The 13,667-nt window shown below is 59.4% G+C and overlaps 4 protein-coding genes across 4 annotated transcripts; 2 read left to right on the top strand and 2 right to left on the bottom strand.

Moving 5' to 3' along the window:
- Positions 1-803: 803 nt before the first annotated feature.
- On the bottom strand, positions 804-5,646 carry THITE_161754 (uncharacterized protein; the record flags this gene model as incomplete). Its single annotated transcript, XM_003652036.1, has 8 exons — positions 5,394-5,646; positions 4,905-5,306; positions 2,951-3,039; positions 2,759-2,863; positions 2,511-2,670; positions 2,438-2,459; positions 1,362-2,357; positions 804-1,273 (listed from the first exon to the last, which is right to left on the bottom strand). The coding sequence occupies exons 1-8, from the start codon at positions 5,604-5,606 to the stop codon at positions 804-806; spliced, it is 2,457 nt and encodes an 818-aa protein (XP_003652084.1). The 5' UTR covers positions 5,607-5,646.
- A 1,442-nt stretch (positions 5,647-7,088) lies between these two features.
- On the top strand, positions 7,089-8,573 carry THITE_2046072 (uncharacterized protein; the record flags this gene model as incomplete). The annotated part of the gene is made up of 4 exons (XM_003652035.1): positions 7,089-7,297; positions 7,384-7,508; positions 7,577-8,266; positions 8,341-8,573. 4 exons carry the CDS (start codon positions 7,089-7,091, stop codon positions 8,571-8,573), a joined length of 1,257 nt encoding a protein of 418 aa, XP_003652083.1.
- A 685-nt stretch (positions 8,574-9,258) lies between these two features.
- Positions 9,259-10,987, top strand: THITE_2113096 (uncharacterized protein). Its single transcript, XM_003652034.1, has 2 exons — positions 9,259-10,131; positions 10,280-10,987. The coding sequence occupies exons 1-2, from the start codon at positions 9,365-9,367 to the stop codon at positions 10,821-10,823; spliced, it is 1,311 nt and encodes a 436-aa protein (XP_003652082.1). The 5' UTR covers positions 9,259-9,364; the 3' UTR covers positions 10,824-10,987.
- Positions 10,988-11,820: 833 nt separating this feature from the next.
- THITE_2113093 (uncharacterized protein) lies at positions 11,821-13,000 on the bottom strand. Its single transcript, XM_003652033.1, has one exon. The coding sequence runs from the start codon at positions 12,805-12,807 to the stop codon at positions 11,908-11,910; it is 900 nt and encodes a 299-aa protein (XP_003652081.1). The 5' UTR covers positions 12,808-13,000; the 3' UTR covers positions 11,821-11,907.
- Positions 13,001-13,667: the final 667 nt, after the last annotated feature.

Genomic DNA, 13,667 nt, shown 5'->3' with positions numbered 1-13,667 from the left:
CATGTCGGTTATGGTTACGGAGACGGCGTTTGGTTGGTTGCCTGGCTTTTTTCTTGGCTATCTGGTTGGCTATGATGATTCTCTTGGAACGAGAGACAGGAGAGGGTTGTTCGGTCTACGCGCTGAGGCGTTGGCATGATACATCAAACGCTCATTGGGGCAGGGGCGTCCAGAGTTCTAAATTGGACAAGGAGTCTCCGGCATGGATGGTAGACAGCGCAATCCCACTCCGGTTCACCGTATGAAAATAAGAAAAAAATGAAGTAAACAGAAAAAGAGAATGTTGTGAGCTGGGATCATGACGTTCGTGTGACTATGCCAACGTTTGATCCTTTTTGAGTGCGGAGCCGCCACCTCTTGCCAGCAAACCGACACTTAGTCTATCCGGTAGTATGAAGCGGACTACATGAAAGTCGTAGTGTGAGAATTCTCAAGTACAAGCCAAAAAAAGCCTTTTCTTGAGTCCATCCAGTGTGAACCGTAGTTCCAATATATCCAGTCGGTCACCAAGAAAAATGGGTGCCGCAATAGAGCCTCCTCCCTATCCGCCAACACCGGCCCAAATTCCCAGCGCACGCCGTATTTGGCACATTCCATTAAACCAAGACACAAGGCATATATATACAACTGGGTGGGGGGAAACAAAAACCAGAAGCGAACAGGGACATAAGTAGGCCAGTCGGGAAACGAACCAATTCCAGCCAAGAAAAACCTTCCACCCAAATTTACCCAACCGGCAGAACACCCAGGAAGCACGTCTCGCTAGATCGCACGCGATAAGCCAAAAAAAAAAAAAAAAAACGTCACGCAACGCCCGCAACACCCTGTCCATCCACCTCGGCCGGCCCCGGTGGCTGGTCCCCGCCCCCAGTCAACCGTCTCCTGCGCCGGATCCGCTCCTTCAGGTCGTCCCACTTGTCCCGCATGGTGATGACCTGGCCCTCGAGGCGGGCGCGCATGTGGCCCTCGCCGAGCTCCTCGAGGTTCTTGGTCTCGAGGCGGCGGCGGCCGCCGGGCCCGTCGTACACGACGCGCTGCACGTCCGGGAGGTAGGCCCACGAGTAGAGGGCGCCGAGGGCCATGAAGGTGGCGAAGAGCAGGAAGACGAGGCCCTGGCTGGTCGAGCTCTTGTAGCCCGAGTTGATGCCGTAGACGACGAGCACGGCGACGATGCTGCCCAGCTTGCCGGACGCCGCGGAGATGCCGTGGCAGGTCGAGCGATAGCAGGTCGGGAAGATCTCGGCGGGGATGATGAAGGTGAGGGTGTTGGCGCCTGGTGGTGGTTGTTGCCGCGTGTCATTAGATATTCCATCCAGTGAGGTCTTGGGGTTTTGGAAGTGGTCTGAAACTAGCGGACTCACCAAAGTTAAAGGCAAAATGGCAGATGGCCACGCACACGACGGTCGCGGGGGCGCCGGCCTTGTGGGAGACGCCGTAGTAGACGCCGCCGGTCACGAGGAACAGGAGGGTTAGGATGATAAAGGACGAGGTCAGCCATTGCCGGCGGGGGATCCGGTTGGCAAAATAGATGAAGCAGGCGCTCCCCGCTATAGACGCGACCGACACTGTGAGCAGATACTGCTTGGTCTGCGCGATGGTCGTGTCGTAAATGGTGTTGCAGGGCTGGGTGGCGTCGGTCTGCCAGGTAGGCAGGCCGTCGGTTTTCCACGTCGGGACAAGCGACGTGCCGTTGGGAAGCGAGGAATTCCAGCACGGAAGGCTGGGATTGAGGTCGGCCCTTCCCGTCGTGGCCCACAGATCGGCGAGGGTGCCTCGATTGTCGAGACTGAAGCCGTAGAAAGAGACGTCGAGAAAGAACCAGGTCATGGCGGTACCGAGGAGGTAGTACCAGTTCTTGTCTTTGATGAAGTATGTGTGCAGATCCTGCATGGAGAACTGCTGGGGCATCGGTTCCATCTCAAATGGGTTTGCGCCACCGTGGGGGGACAGGGCTATGCCGTTGGTGGTCGGGGGTGCTCCATACACCCGCTGCGTGTCCCTGAACGCGTTCCCCGGCTGCTTCTTGACCTCGAGCGTGTAAAGGCCGCAGTCGTAAAGGAAGAACCGGAAGATGATAGCCAGCAACGCGGGCACGGCGCCAGAGCCTATGACGATGCGCCACGTCCCATCGATGATCTGTTTGCACTCCTCCTCATACAGCGAGTCAAGCCCGCATTGCTTCTCCTGAAGACCGTGGGCACGGTCCTGGCCCAGCAGGACCAAGAGGCCAACGATCTGGGCGAGCGCCTGGCCGACGGGCTGCATCAGGAACACGGACGCCAGCATAGTTGCCCTCGAGGAGGTGCTGGCCCATTCCGACGTTATCACGGCCGACAAGGGATATTCGGCGCCGATTCCTAGGGAAAAGAGTCAGGGATTGGGGGAACCTTGCCAAAGATGGAGAGCAAGCCCGCCTGCTGGTTCTGGTTCTACTCACCCACTCCCATCACGAAACGCCACTAAGACACGGTCAGAGACAGGAAGCCGAGGCCGTCGCTGGCAGCACGTACCCAGGTAAAGAGGGCCAAAAAGGAGAGGTCGCCATAGCCGCTGCTGGTCGTGGCCACGCCGATGGTGGAGACGATGACAAGCACGAGCTCGATGCCGTACAGACGGGTCCTCCCATACCGGTCGGCGAGGTAGCCAAAGAGAAACTGCCCGAGGACGGAGCTGAGGGCTCGGAGGCTATCGGTCAGCGGGGCGGACGTCCAGGGAAGGGCAGGGCAGGTCTGCAAGTCTCGACAGCACCAGCACTTACCCGAGGAGGGTGAAGAGGTTGATGACCAAGCCGACCCATTTGTCGTACGGGAAGTAGACGAACGAAACGGTAGAGAGGATGACATTGGTGGCAAATAGGTTGTATCTGGGAGGGAGCGAGTGCCAGTCAGTCAACAGACAGTCCGGGGCACGCGGCATGCGGCATGACTGTGGGGACGGGGTTGCAACGCACGAGTCCGTCAGGAAGCCCGAGGCGGCCACGCCCCAGATCCTCAGGTTCCACGAGTTGAGGTCGAGCTCGTACCGCAGTTGCTGGCGGTCCTAGCATGGCAATCGCCGTCAGCACGGCAACTTCCCGTCGAGCGGAAATAGCGCACTAATAACAGAACAGAAAGAACAGAGACGACAGAAGAAGGCGGCGACGTGCCTGGCGGTCGCGCGGCGGGAGGGCCGAGCTGTCGTATCCCAAGTAGCCGCGGTTCCGCTTCTTCTCGGGATCGGGATACATGACGGCCGCCATGCGAAAGTGCGCCGGTGGACAGGCAACGGAGGACTGCTTGACGGCGTCTACATGCCGGGCCCGCCCCAGACACACAGACACACACCCGACGGTTCGGTATGGTCAACGGTGAGCGCGGAGCGCAGAGCGTGTCGAAGGTGAAAGTCAGGAAAGGTCAAGCCAGCGACGAAAGCTCTCAGCTCTCAGCTCTCAACCCTCAGCTCCAGCAGCTTCTCCCACAGATAATCGGCCGTTGCTGCAGGGTCGAAGCGCGATAGTGTTACCGTTAAAGGCTCAAACCCCCACCACCGGGTCCAGATTTCGCCCAGCCCCAGAGCCAGGGACATCCAATGCTACCCACTGAGGATCAGTGGTGGGGGGTGGAGCAGTTGTGACATGGGGGGGTAGTATCCATGGATAGAGCCTCTCTCTCGGGGCGCGCTGCTGCGCCGTCGAATGAAGGCCCTCAACAAGGGAGTCATGGCTTCTCACCCTGCGCAATAGTGTAGTTTCATGCGTACGGAGCACCACGTGGCCATGAGCCCTGGAGCTTGGAGAGTGCCCAGTTTGCCAAGCTTACTAATGTTATCGCGCCGGGCCGTGGCTTCATGGCGATGGTGTACACAATGGAGGGGAGAGAGCAATGGTTGCCCGTAAATCGTCAGCGCCCTCCTCGGCCGAGACTGCCCAGGTCAGGCAACTTGGGAAGTGCACAGCGAAGCGGGGCATTCAGCCTTCCTCTTAGCGAATTTTAGTGATCCTAATTAGGTAGGGTAACTACCAGGTAGTTAGGTATGGAGTACGCAGTAAGGCACCTGAATTGTGTAAACGAGGTAACACAGGGGAGTGCGGCATCCTCCAAACTGTCCGTGCAACCCGGGCCCTGCTCAGGAAGGGGACTGGCCATGAACTCAGCTGAAGAAAAGACAACCCGGTGCTGCTCTCCTGCCACTTGAATCAATTAACTAAAATAACTAACTAAATGGTTACTTTGCTTCTGTCGCGCGACCTGCCCGCAGAGTCGGAAGCTTCACAGGCCCAGCAACCTGGGTTTGTGGAACTCTTCATCAGGCCCAGTCCGATGTGTGCCGTGCACGGATATTGTACAAAGTGTCCAATCGCATCGCTGGACACGAGCCTGCTCCCCAACTCAGGCTTCCCATTGGCTAGTTACTAACTGCCTTCTCGCTGGCAAGCGAGACCAAAGGACATCCCGACGAAGCGGAAGGAATGACCATCCGGCAGCGGGATGGAATGGACACCAATTGGTAGTGTAGTGTACGTAAGGTACCTTAGTTAACCGACGCGCTGGTCCAAAAACCGACGGCAGTCGGAGATCTTGCAGAGCTGATGACCACGATATCGCTGGAATACGAATCCTGACAAGAATCCTTTCTCCTTTACACTACGGAGGGCAGCAGCTCCTCTGGTACATAGGTTACTCCGTAGTTACCTGAGTTATCGCGTAAAGCAGGGCTCCGACGGTTCCACTCCGTGCGCAAGGCGGAAGGAATCCCAACTTAGACCAGTTCGACGCAGCGTGTGTCAATGCACTGGCCAACACAGGCACCTGCTGAAGGGGGCCCTTTCCTCAGTAATCGAAAACCGATAACTCCATACAGAGTAGATGCGACGATGCAGTCATTATTCCCCAACGCCCGGCGCCGTTCGCACTCAACTAGCTGACACTGCCAGCTTGATACTGCAGCCCGCCCGCAACGTGATACGCCGAGATCTCCTGTTCCTGCTGTTGCCGCAACTCGTGCTGCGGCGCCAGTATCTCTTGGAGCGGAGCCAACTGTCGCTGGTCGTGATACAGCTCCACGGCAGCGTCCTGAGCACGGTTTATGTCGCCGTTGGCGACCCCTTGCTGGAGCTCGAGGGCGATGGAGCGTCCTTCTGCCTCTCTCTGCTTCCGCGACCGTATCCGCGCGCCCCGCCCGCTTGCCAAAACCCTTCCGCCGTACGCTTTTCTCAGCTGCCGGCTGATTGTAGGGACGCTGACAGCGAGGCCACAACACGTCTGCAGGAAGCGCTGCATGTCACCGAGGAGAGCATCGGGGTGGTCCTTGTGCCATTCCAGTAGCCTCTGGAAGTCCCCGTGGAGTAGGCGCCTCGTCAGCAAACCACAAGGGAAACGGGCAGCAGAGCGGGAGGCCGCGGTAGCTAGGCGCACCTCGACATGTTGCGGCTTCAGCTTCTCGGCGTTCTTGCTGACATCCTTGTGCTTCTTGACCTGCCCCGTCGCCTCGAACTCGTCCCTCCGCCGTTGAACTGTCCTCTCGTGGACGCCAAGAACCCAGGCGATTTCGCGGTTACTGAGTTTTGTGATTTGCAGTAACCTCGACAGAATCGCTCGGCGGTCGTCAGATAGTTGCTTCCCTGTCATGGTTGAGCATCTGCCATGCCGTTGCTTGTCCGTTGCGGTGTTGCTCGAGGTTGAGACCAGAGTGGGGCAGGCGGGCCCCCAAGCCCAAGCTGGCAAGGGAGTCTGGAATCTGCCGAGCGTGGTTGGCGCAGCTAGGCAGGGTTAGGGTGTAGTGTGCGCAGCACACACATTACACTACCTGAGTGTATTCCGTACTGAGCTGCCGGCTGGCGGGGTTGGCTGGCATGGAACCTTAGACCTAGTTTTCATGCCCCACGCCGCGGAGGTCCACTGCTGAGGTGCTGACTGCAGGTGGAACGTCTGTGTCGTGTAAGGTAATTTACCTACCTACCTACCTAGGGAATACTACACCGTACACTACAGTTCAGCAGTGAACGCTAGGTCTGGACTTCCCCACTCAATGAACGAACTTGGTAAAAGACAGAAGTCATCCCACAACCCCCAATCCTTCCAGAGATTCAGATTGGCATGGCGCACAGGGGGGAACTCTCGGGCCGAGATCTGCAGCAGCTCGAGCCTGCTGCTGCCGAGCAGCAGACAGGGCGCCCTGGTCCCGTTCTGGCGATTCGAAGATTTTCAGCCTCCCGCCGTGGCCATAGGGTCAAACGCAACAAGCTAATCTGTACACGACGCAGCACACTACCAGCGCCCGCATCAGGGATTGATCCGAGCTAATGCGTGCCCTGGAAGCAACACCCCTGTCCGCCCACCACACTGGTGCATCGCGCAAATCGTAGCGCGCGGTGCCAGCCCGTGGGCCCATGGCCTGCGGCCACTGCCCAGCCTGCAACATCATCGCACTCGTTGGCGCCTCCCCCACCCCCAACCGCAACCTCAAGCTCCAAGCCATTGAACCGCGCCAGACTCTGTATGGGACCAGCGCTTCGGTCCTCGGGACGCCCTGCAACACTTGACTGCGGAAACTTGCGGCTGCCTACACTACCTATCCCCCGTGCATCGGCTTCCGTCGTGCGGAGGCAGAATCCCGTCCTGCTCCCTGAGCCGCTGGACATCTTACGCAGTAACAAGCTTTCCTGGTGCTTCTGGGTTGCTCGACTCGGCACAATAGGCACAGCGCACTAGGCTGTGGCGGTTGCCTCTTAGTGTGGGGGAGGAAAAAAAAAAAAAACAGCCTCCTACGCCATCGGTGCCCGTTGATGCCGTGTACACATCGACGCTGCCCGCCCGTCCGATAATGCCGTTGCGGACCGGCTGTCGACTTCCCAAGCCTGCTGCACATATCTGGTCTCTTGCCACCTCTCTGCCGATCAGTGGTCTCCTGGTTCGCAAGCTACACTACACTACACTACACTAGACAACAGGGTTGGCCGGTCGTCTCACTTTGATTGAGATGGTCATCTGCTACACCGTTCAACCCCTGACGGCCTCCGCGCGGCGCTCTGGGTCCCGGTTACGCAGCGACTTGCTCGGAACGGCGGTGTGCTTGACGCCCGGGACAGAGCAACCCTGCGCGGCCCGACCATGGCCACGTCCTGGCGATCTGGCTCCTCTTCCTCCTTCATGTCGTCGGCTCTGAGCGCCCCGCCGTCCCGTGGCCAACATGCCAGCCCCGTCGACTCGACCTTCACGCCAACCTCGGCAGCCATTTCCGCCCTGACGGCCGAGTCCTCGGCCCCACAGACGCCCCCGGCGCCTCTCGACCTCGGCCCCCCTGGCTACCACGCGACAATGTAATAGCCGCGACGGCCTGTCCTTCCCAGCCTCCCAGCCCCGACCCTGCGCAGCACTTTGTCTTCTGACAACCCCGGCTGTTTAGAAAGCTCTTCGAGCGGACGCCGCGTGAAACGACCGTGTACCTCGGCCCATGGGAGATCGTGGGTGCCAACCCACGGCGCCTGCTGTGGCAGTGCAGCTATGCGGGCGAGGTGCTGGAACACTTCCGTACGTCTCCAAGCGCTGGCCCCGCTCCCCAACTGACCGAGTTTTGCATTGCTGAGCAGCGACGCCAGTCCCGTCCGATAACCCGGCGGAGCTCTTCCCTTACACGCTCCATGCGCAGCATCGCCGGTTTGGCGACCCGCGGGAGATGGAGCTTTACTTGACCTTTCTCGAACCACACCGCATCCGCTACACCACGACCGACGGCGTCTTGCACGACGAGTACATTGAAGTCAAATATGAGTTTACCACCATCGAGGGCTCCATTCAGCTGCAGAGCGACATCAGGAAGAGAGACTTAATCGATTGGTTCGACGTTGACGTCGTCTGGTCCGACACGCACCGCAGGACAGACTCGTACGGCAACGTCAGAGGGTTGGGCACCATCCAGAGGATAAAGCTTTGGCGGGACAGATACTCAACCTTTCACTATCTGACGTTTTACGCTAACCACCGGCGAATTTGGAAAGAATACCTACTAGACGACTTCGAGAGGGACTTGCGCCAGCGGGACGACAGACACCGCCGGGTTCAGCTGGGTGCCCGTGGCGCCAGGAGAGGCAGCACGTCTGAAAGCCATCAAAGCCATGGCCAGAGCCGCGAGCGCCGCTTCTCGGCGACCTCAATATTTCGCTCCCGACACAGTAACGCGCCCCACGGCGGGGGCGCATCCTCATCATCCGCGGCGCAGAGCGCGCTCGACATACGTTATCTCGGCATTCAGTTTTCGAGAAACCCCAACATCCAAGCTGGGTCCAATGGTAAGCACAGCAGCTCCGCCCGCCGTCTCGAGGCACTTGCTCGGCGCCGGGCAGCGCGCTAACAGACCGTGGAGATTACACAAGGTTCATCGACCAGTGGAACGCTGCGCACGCTGCGGACGCCCAATTCGAGGCCACATTCCCCACGAACCATGTCGAACTACCGTCACCCTACATCAACGGGTACCAGACACGCGGCCCGCCCAATGTCAACGGGATGGCCGAGCTACCCTCGCCAGAGATGCTGGGGAGTCTTCCGCCGGTGGCGGAACCGGCGTACGATCCGGACTCTGATGACACTCAGTGAAGCAGTCCATCACGCCGGGATTGCCGGCTACATGCCTAGACCGAAGGGAATGACGGTGTGCGCTGTGCGGTCTTTTCTGCAATAGATACCCCCGATTTTGTTGCAACCGCTATGTTCTTTGACGCGTGTCCCTGTCCCTCCCCCGTTTTCGAAGGCGTGAAGGGTCATCATCATCATCCACGGGGCTGGTGAATGACGCCCAGCCCGCGGTAGACAGGGGGAAGAACGAGGCCAGAATTTGTTGCAAAGGCAAATGTTGGTATGTATCGTTCCACGTACGGCGCACCGCAACAGTTGTAGGTATGTACCTATGTATGTAGCCGGCCCAAAGCAGATCGAGGTTGGTGGGGCCAGCGCCACCAGCCCGGTGTGCCTGGTGGGATGATCATCCCGCCCCTTGTCGAGGCCGTCCGGACGGCCCCGCTACGGGCCGGAGCAAGCCACTCTGCCCCTGGACGACGTCATACCATGGATCGTCCCACCTTTTCAGCACCTACTGCCCTACAAAAGAAGGTACAGTACACATACACAAGCTCCTTGGTTTCCCCTTCCTTTGTTCGTCCCAACCCGAGGTTATAAGCGTTTACATCGGTTGCGCAAACCGGGAGCCCATGACCAACTGCCCCGTTTAGTGGGTGTAAGACTGTAAGTGCCCCTGTTTTCAACACGGGCGAGCGAACAGAGCCCCGCGAGGCGCTTTCGTTTGAACATCTCACTCGGCATTGCGAAAGTCGGGTTCCAAGCGGACTCGGATCCTCCGCAAATCCATCCGGGAAAGAAAAAAAAACGAAATGAAGAAAGTTATCCTGGCCGTCAATGCGGGCTCGTCGTCGGTGAAGGTCTCGGTGTACAGCGCTGAGCTCGGACAGCCGCCAGCGCAGATTGCGGAAGCTCAAGTGAGCGGTCTGACGGCGGCGCCGGCTACGCTTAAGTATCTGCGAGGCGCCCAAGCCGTGATCAAGAACCGCGAGGTCGACGAGAAGGTCAATGGGCAACGGGATGCCTTCAGTCTCATCCTGGACACGCTGGTCCGAGACCACGACCTGCCGGAGATCAAATGCAAGGACGACATCGGCATCATCTGCCATCGGATCGTCCATGGCGGCGACTACACCAAGCCGCAGCTGATACTTGACGGCACCTACCATCATCTGGAGGAATTGAACGACCTGGCTCCGCTCCACAACGCCAACAGCCTCGGCATCGTGCATCTCTGCATCCAAGAACTACCCGGGGCGCGCAACATCGCCTGCTTCGACAGCCAGTTCCATTCCACCATCCCCGAGCACATCCGCACCTACCCCATCAACCAGGACATCGCGCGCAGCAACCGGCTGCGCAAGTACGGCTTCCACGGCATCAGCTACTCCTTCATCACCCGCGCGACGGCCGAGTTCCTCGGTAAGAAGCCGGACGAGGTCAACCTCATCGCGCTGCACTTGGGCTCCGGCGCCAGCGCCTGTGCCATCAAGGCGGGTAAGAGTTGGGACACCAGCATGGGGCTTACGCCCCTCGCCGGGCTGCCAGGCGCCACACGGAGCGGGAGCGTTGATCCTAGGTCAGTGTGTTCTCCTTTCGTTTTCCCCTTTTCTTTCCTTTCCCTCAATCAGCCAATCAATTTCCCCCTGCCCCCTCCCCCCAAACCACAACTCGCTCCTAAACCTATCCACCCCGCCGTACTTACACTCCTATTATTACCTTCCCAGTCTCGTCTTCCACTACGCAAGCGACGTAGGCAAGCTGTCGCCCGCCTCGACGAAGGACCTCCACATCTCCCGCGCCGAAGAGATCCTCAACAAAGAGTCCGGGTGGAAGGCGCTCACGGGAACGACCAACTTTGCCGTCATCGCGGGCCAGTCGGACGACGACGGCGGCAGCAGCAGCAGCAGCAGCAGCAGCAGCAGCAGCAGCAAGCGCCTGGCCTTCGACCTCTTCGTCGACCGCGTGTGCGGCTTCGTCGGCTCCTACTTCGTCTCGCTGCGCGGCCGGGTCGACGCGCTCGTGTTCGCCGGCGGCATAGGCGAGAAGAGCGCCCGGCTGCGCGCCGCCGTGGTCGAGCAGGCCGCCTGCCTCGGCTTCGCCCTCGACGAGCGGGCGAATAACGAGGTCGGGGCCGCGGACGGGGAAGGGTGGGTCGTGCAGGACGTCGGCAGGGAGGGGGTCACCCCGCGGGTGCTGGTCTGCCGGACGGACGAGCAGTTCGAGATGGCGAGGATGTGTGCCGAGGATGAGGAGCTTTGGGGGGTGTGATTGAGAGATGGTGATTATGGCCCGGGAGGACGGGATGACGAGGGGGACTGCCATTCAATGACAAAATGAGACGATGATTGCGAGGCTAGCGAACTTCGACTGAATGATTTGGAGAAGAGCATGGACGTCCGGGCTACGAAATACCCCAATCATGCATATTTGGCTGTACCTGTAAGGTGGTTGTCGCTGATTCACTACGGTGTAATTAATGTCTCTTCATCTCCGCTGTCCCTGTTTTGCGCCAAGTATGTGTCTTTTGTTGCTCTGTTAACTATCACAGGTGTCCTCCCAGCAATGGGCCACGCGAGACTCGGGCTAGTTCGAGATTTACTCGATCTTTGCCCCCAGAGTTCTCCAGGGCGAAACCGACCCCGTATATTCATCCCCAGCGACGGATAAAGCGAGAGACGAGCTTGCAGAGCCCTCCCTGCCTCTCCTTTGCAATTGATCGCCGCGGTCCGTATCGTCCGCATTCCCCTTTTCCGTCATTGCCCAAGCGTCCGCTCCCCTCCTGCGAGCATCTCCTTAATGCGCTGAGACGGTACACAGGCCTCCCTGGATACCGAAGTCGCAACCAAATCAAAGAAGAGATTACAGTAGTGTTTCTCGGGAGAAGAATAAGAAGTAAACCAAAACAGAGAGACAAGATACGGCAAAGAACTTCCGCTGCCAGCAAGTAACGCCCAGTCGCTCCCTAGTTCATCAACGCCACCACCCACCGGGGGAGAAAAAAGGAATAGTAATTAAGAGATAATCCAGTAAGCATATAACAACCCATTGCAGATAACGCCCCATCACCCCTGGATATGCTGACCCCTATTGCCAATGAGCCTCTCTTACAGAACCAACTCCGGGCGCCAAGTCGTGCACCTGTGACCTTCAGACATGACCATGACGTAAGACACCCCATTTGCCGCTGCTTTTCTTACCCACCAAGCATGTGCGCGAGGAAAGACTCATGCCACCAAAACCACACGCCAAAAAGTTCGAATCCCTCTGGACCAAGAGCCGCCAGCAAAGAAGGGAGAGAGAGGAAAAGAGAGGGGAGGGAAAAAAAAGGGTCCAAGCACCTTGGAGGTTGGTCTCATTGAAAAGGCCGGGTGCGCGTCGCCAAGCGAGCTGATCTCCCCTCCTCCTTCTCCTGCTGGGCGGCCGCCATCACCAGCACGTCGAGCCCGCTGACGCCCGGGGGCTCGGAGCCGGGCCGGCCGAGGATGGACCGGCTGTGGATGGGCAGGCTGAGCTCGAGCTGGCGCTCCTCCGCCGCCGCTTCCGCGGCCGACCGCTTGCGGCTCGGGCGCTTGGGGGACGGCTCGTCGTCTCGCTTCGGCTGCTGCTGCGGCTGCTGGTGGGGCTGCTGTGACGGCTGGGTGCCGGCCGAGGCTCGGCGGGACGCGGAGGAGCGGGGCTTGTCCTTGTTGTGGGTGGCCAGGTGCTGCTTCATGTTGTCGTTGCGGGTGAACTTCCGGGGGCAGCCGGGGAACGAGCACGGCACGCTCTTCTCTTGGGTGTGAATCTTGGCGTGGCGCGAGGCGTGGCCCGACGTGGAGAACTCGCCGGTGCAGCCGAGACTGTCCCGGAAGCGGCAGGGGTACCGCTTCGGGCGTTTCTCGGTGGCGGCCGCCGTGCTGACGGCGTCGTTCTCGTACGAGGTGGGCCGGCCGTCGCTGTACACGCTGGGCCTCCGCTTCGCGCCGCCGTAGGGGGCGGCATCCGCGCCGTACTCGCCAAAGACGGAGTGGGAGTCGGCCACGGCGGGAGCAAAGCGCGCCGCCGACTCGCTGAGAGGCGTCATGGGGGACAGGGGCTCGGTGCTACTTTGGTAACCGTACGAGTCCGCCCGGAGCAGCTGCGGAGTGTTCGGCGTCGATGCCGTCAGCGGGGGTAAGGGATGGGACGCCGCCGTAGCGAGGCTGCCCAAGTCGCCGTCGTCATCGTTTAGGAGCGAGATCCGGCGGCCCCGCGCATCGCGTGCAGGCTTCATCCTGAGCTTGGAGCTCGGTGGAGTAGTATGCTAGGTAGAGAATGGCTCGGAATGGCTTTCTAGGGTCTGTCGAGAAGATAGGGAAGAGCGGAATAGCTTTATGAAAGGGGGTAGCTAACGCCTCGGAACGGACGGCGACGATGTAGGAGGGTATACAACAGCACAGCTGCGAAGGTGTGCTGACCGTCAGGACGCACCCGGCTGAGTGAGCGCCCGGTGCAACGTTTGCATCCGAGTGGACGCCCAAAGAAAGACGGCAGGAGAAAGAGGGGATAGGTTATTAGCTACTCTTGCCTCGAGGAGAGATCGGGATCAGGCAAGAGGCAGAACCAGAGCGAAGTTGGAAAGAACCCTGAGCAGCACCCCCAACCTGCCTTTTAAGGTCATCAGTACATAGTACTTCCGTACATCAGTTTTCGATCACAGGGATACGGGATCGCAGCGCAAGGCGCATGGGGGCCGTCCTCAAGGCGCTCGCCTTCTTTTTCCAATGCGGTCACAATTGCACACAATCGTTGCAGCATGCATGGGGCTCTCGGGACAGGGAGAGAGACACGAAGAGAAGCGGGGCAGGGAAGGGGGGGGGTGGGTGTGCGTTTACACTACGGAGTACACTATGGCTGACTCGCTGATCCCTGTCCTCACTCAACTGATCGTTGCAGCCCTGCCCCACTGAAGTCACTCCCGGGTACATGCACTACCTTGGCAGGTACCGAGGAGGAGGGACCACCTGAATTCCGTCGCTCTCGGCACCGCATCAACACAACATACGAGGTAGGTACCTGAGCTTGAGCGGGGACGGCCACGGCAATGAGCTGAGGCCAGAAAGGTACAGGTACCTTAAGGTATTCTGGGCCTGC

This window comes from Thermothielavioides terrestris, chromosome 2 (genome assembly GCF_000226115.1).
Source record: "Thermothielavioides terrestris NRRL 8126 chromosome 2, complete sequence".
In the NCBI taxonomy this organism is placed as follows: Eukaryota; Fungi; Ascomycota; class Sordariomycetes; order Sordariales; family Chaetomiaceae; genus Thermothielavioides; species Thermothielavioides terrestris.
The sequence above is the reverse complement of the archived record's forward strand: the minus strand, read 5'-3'. Positions and strand labels throughout refer to the sequence as shown.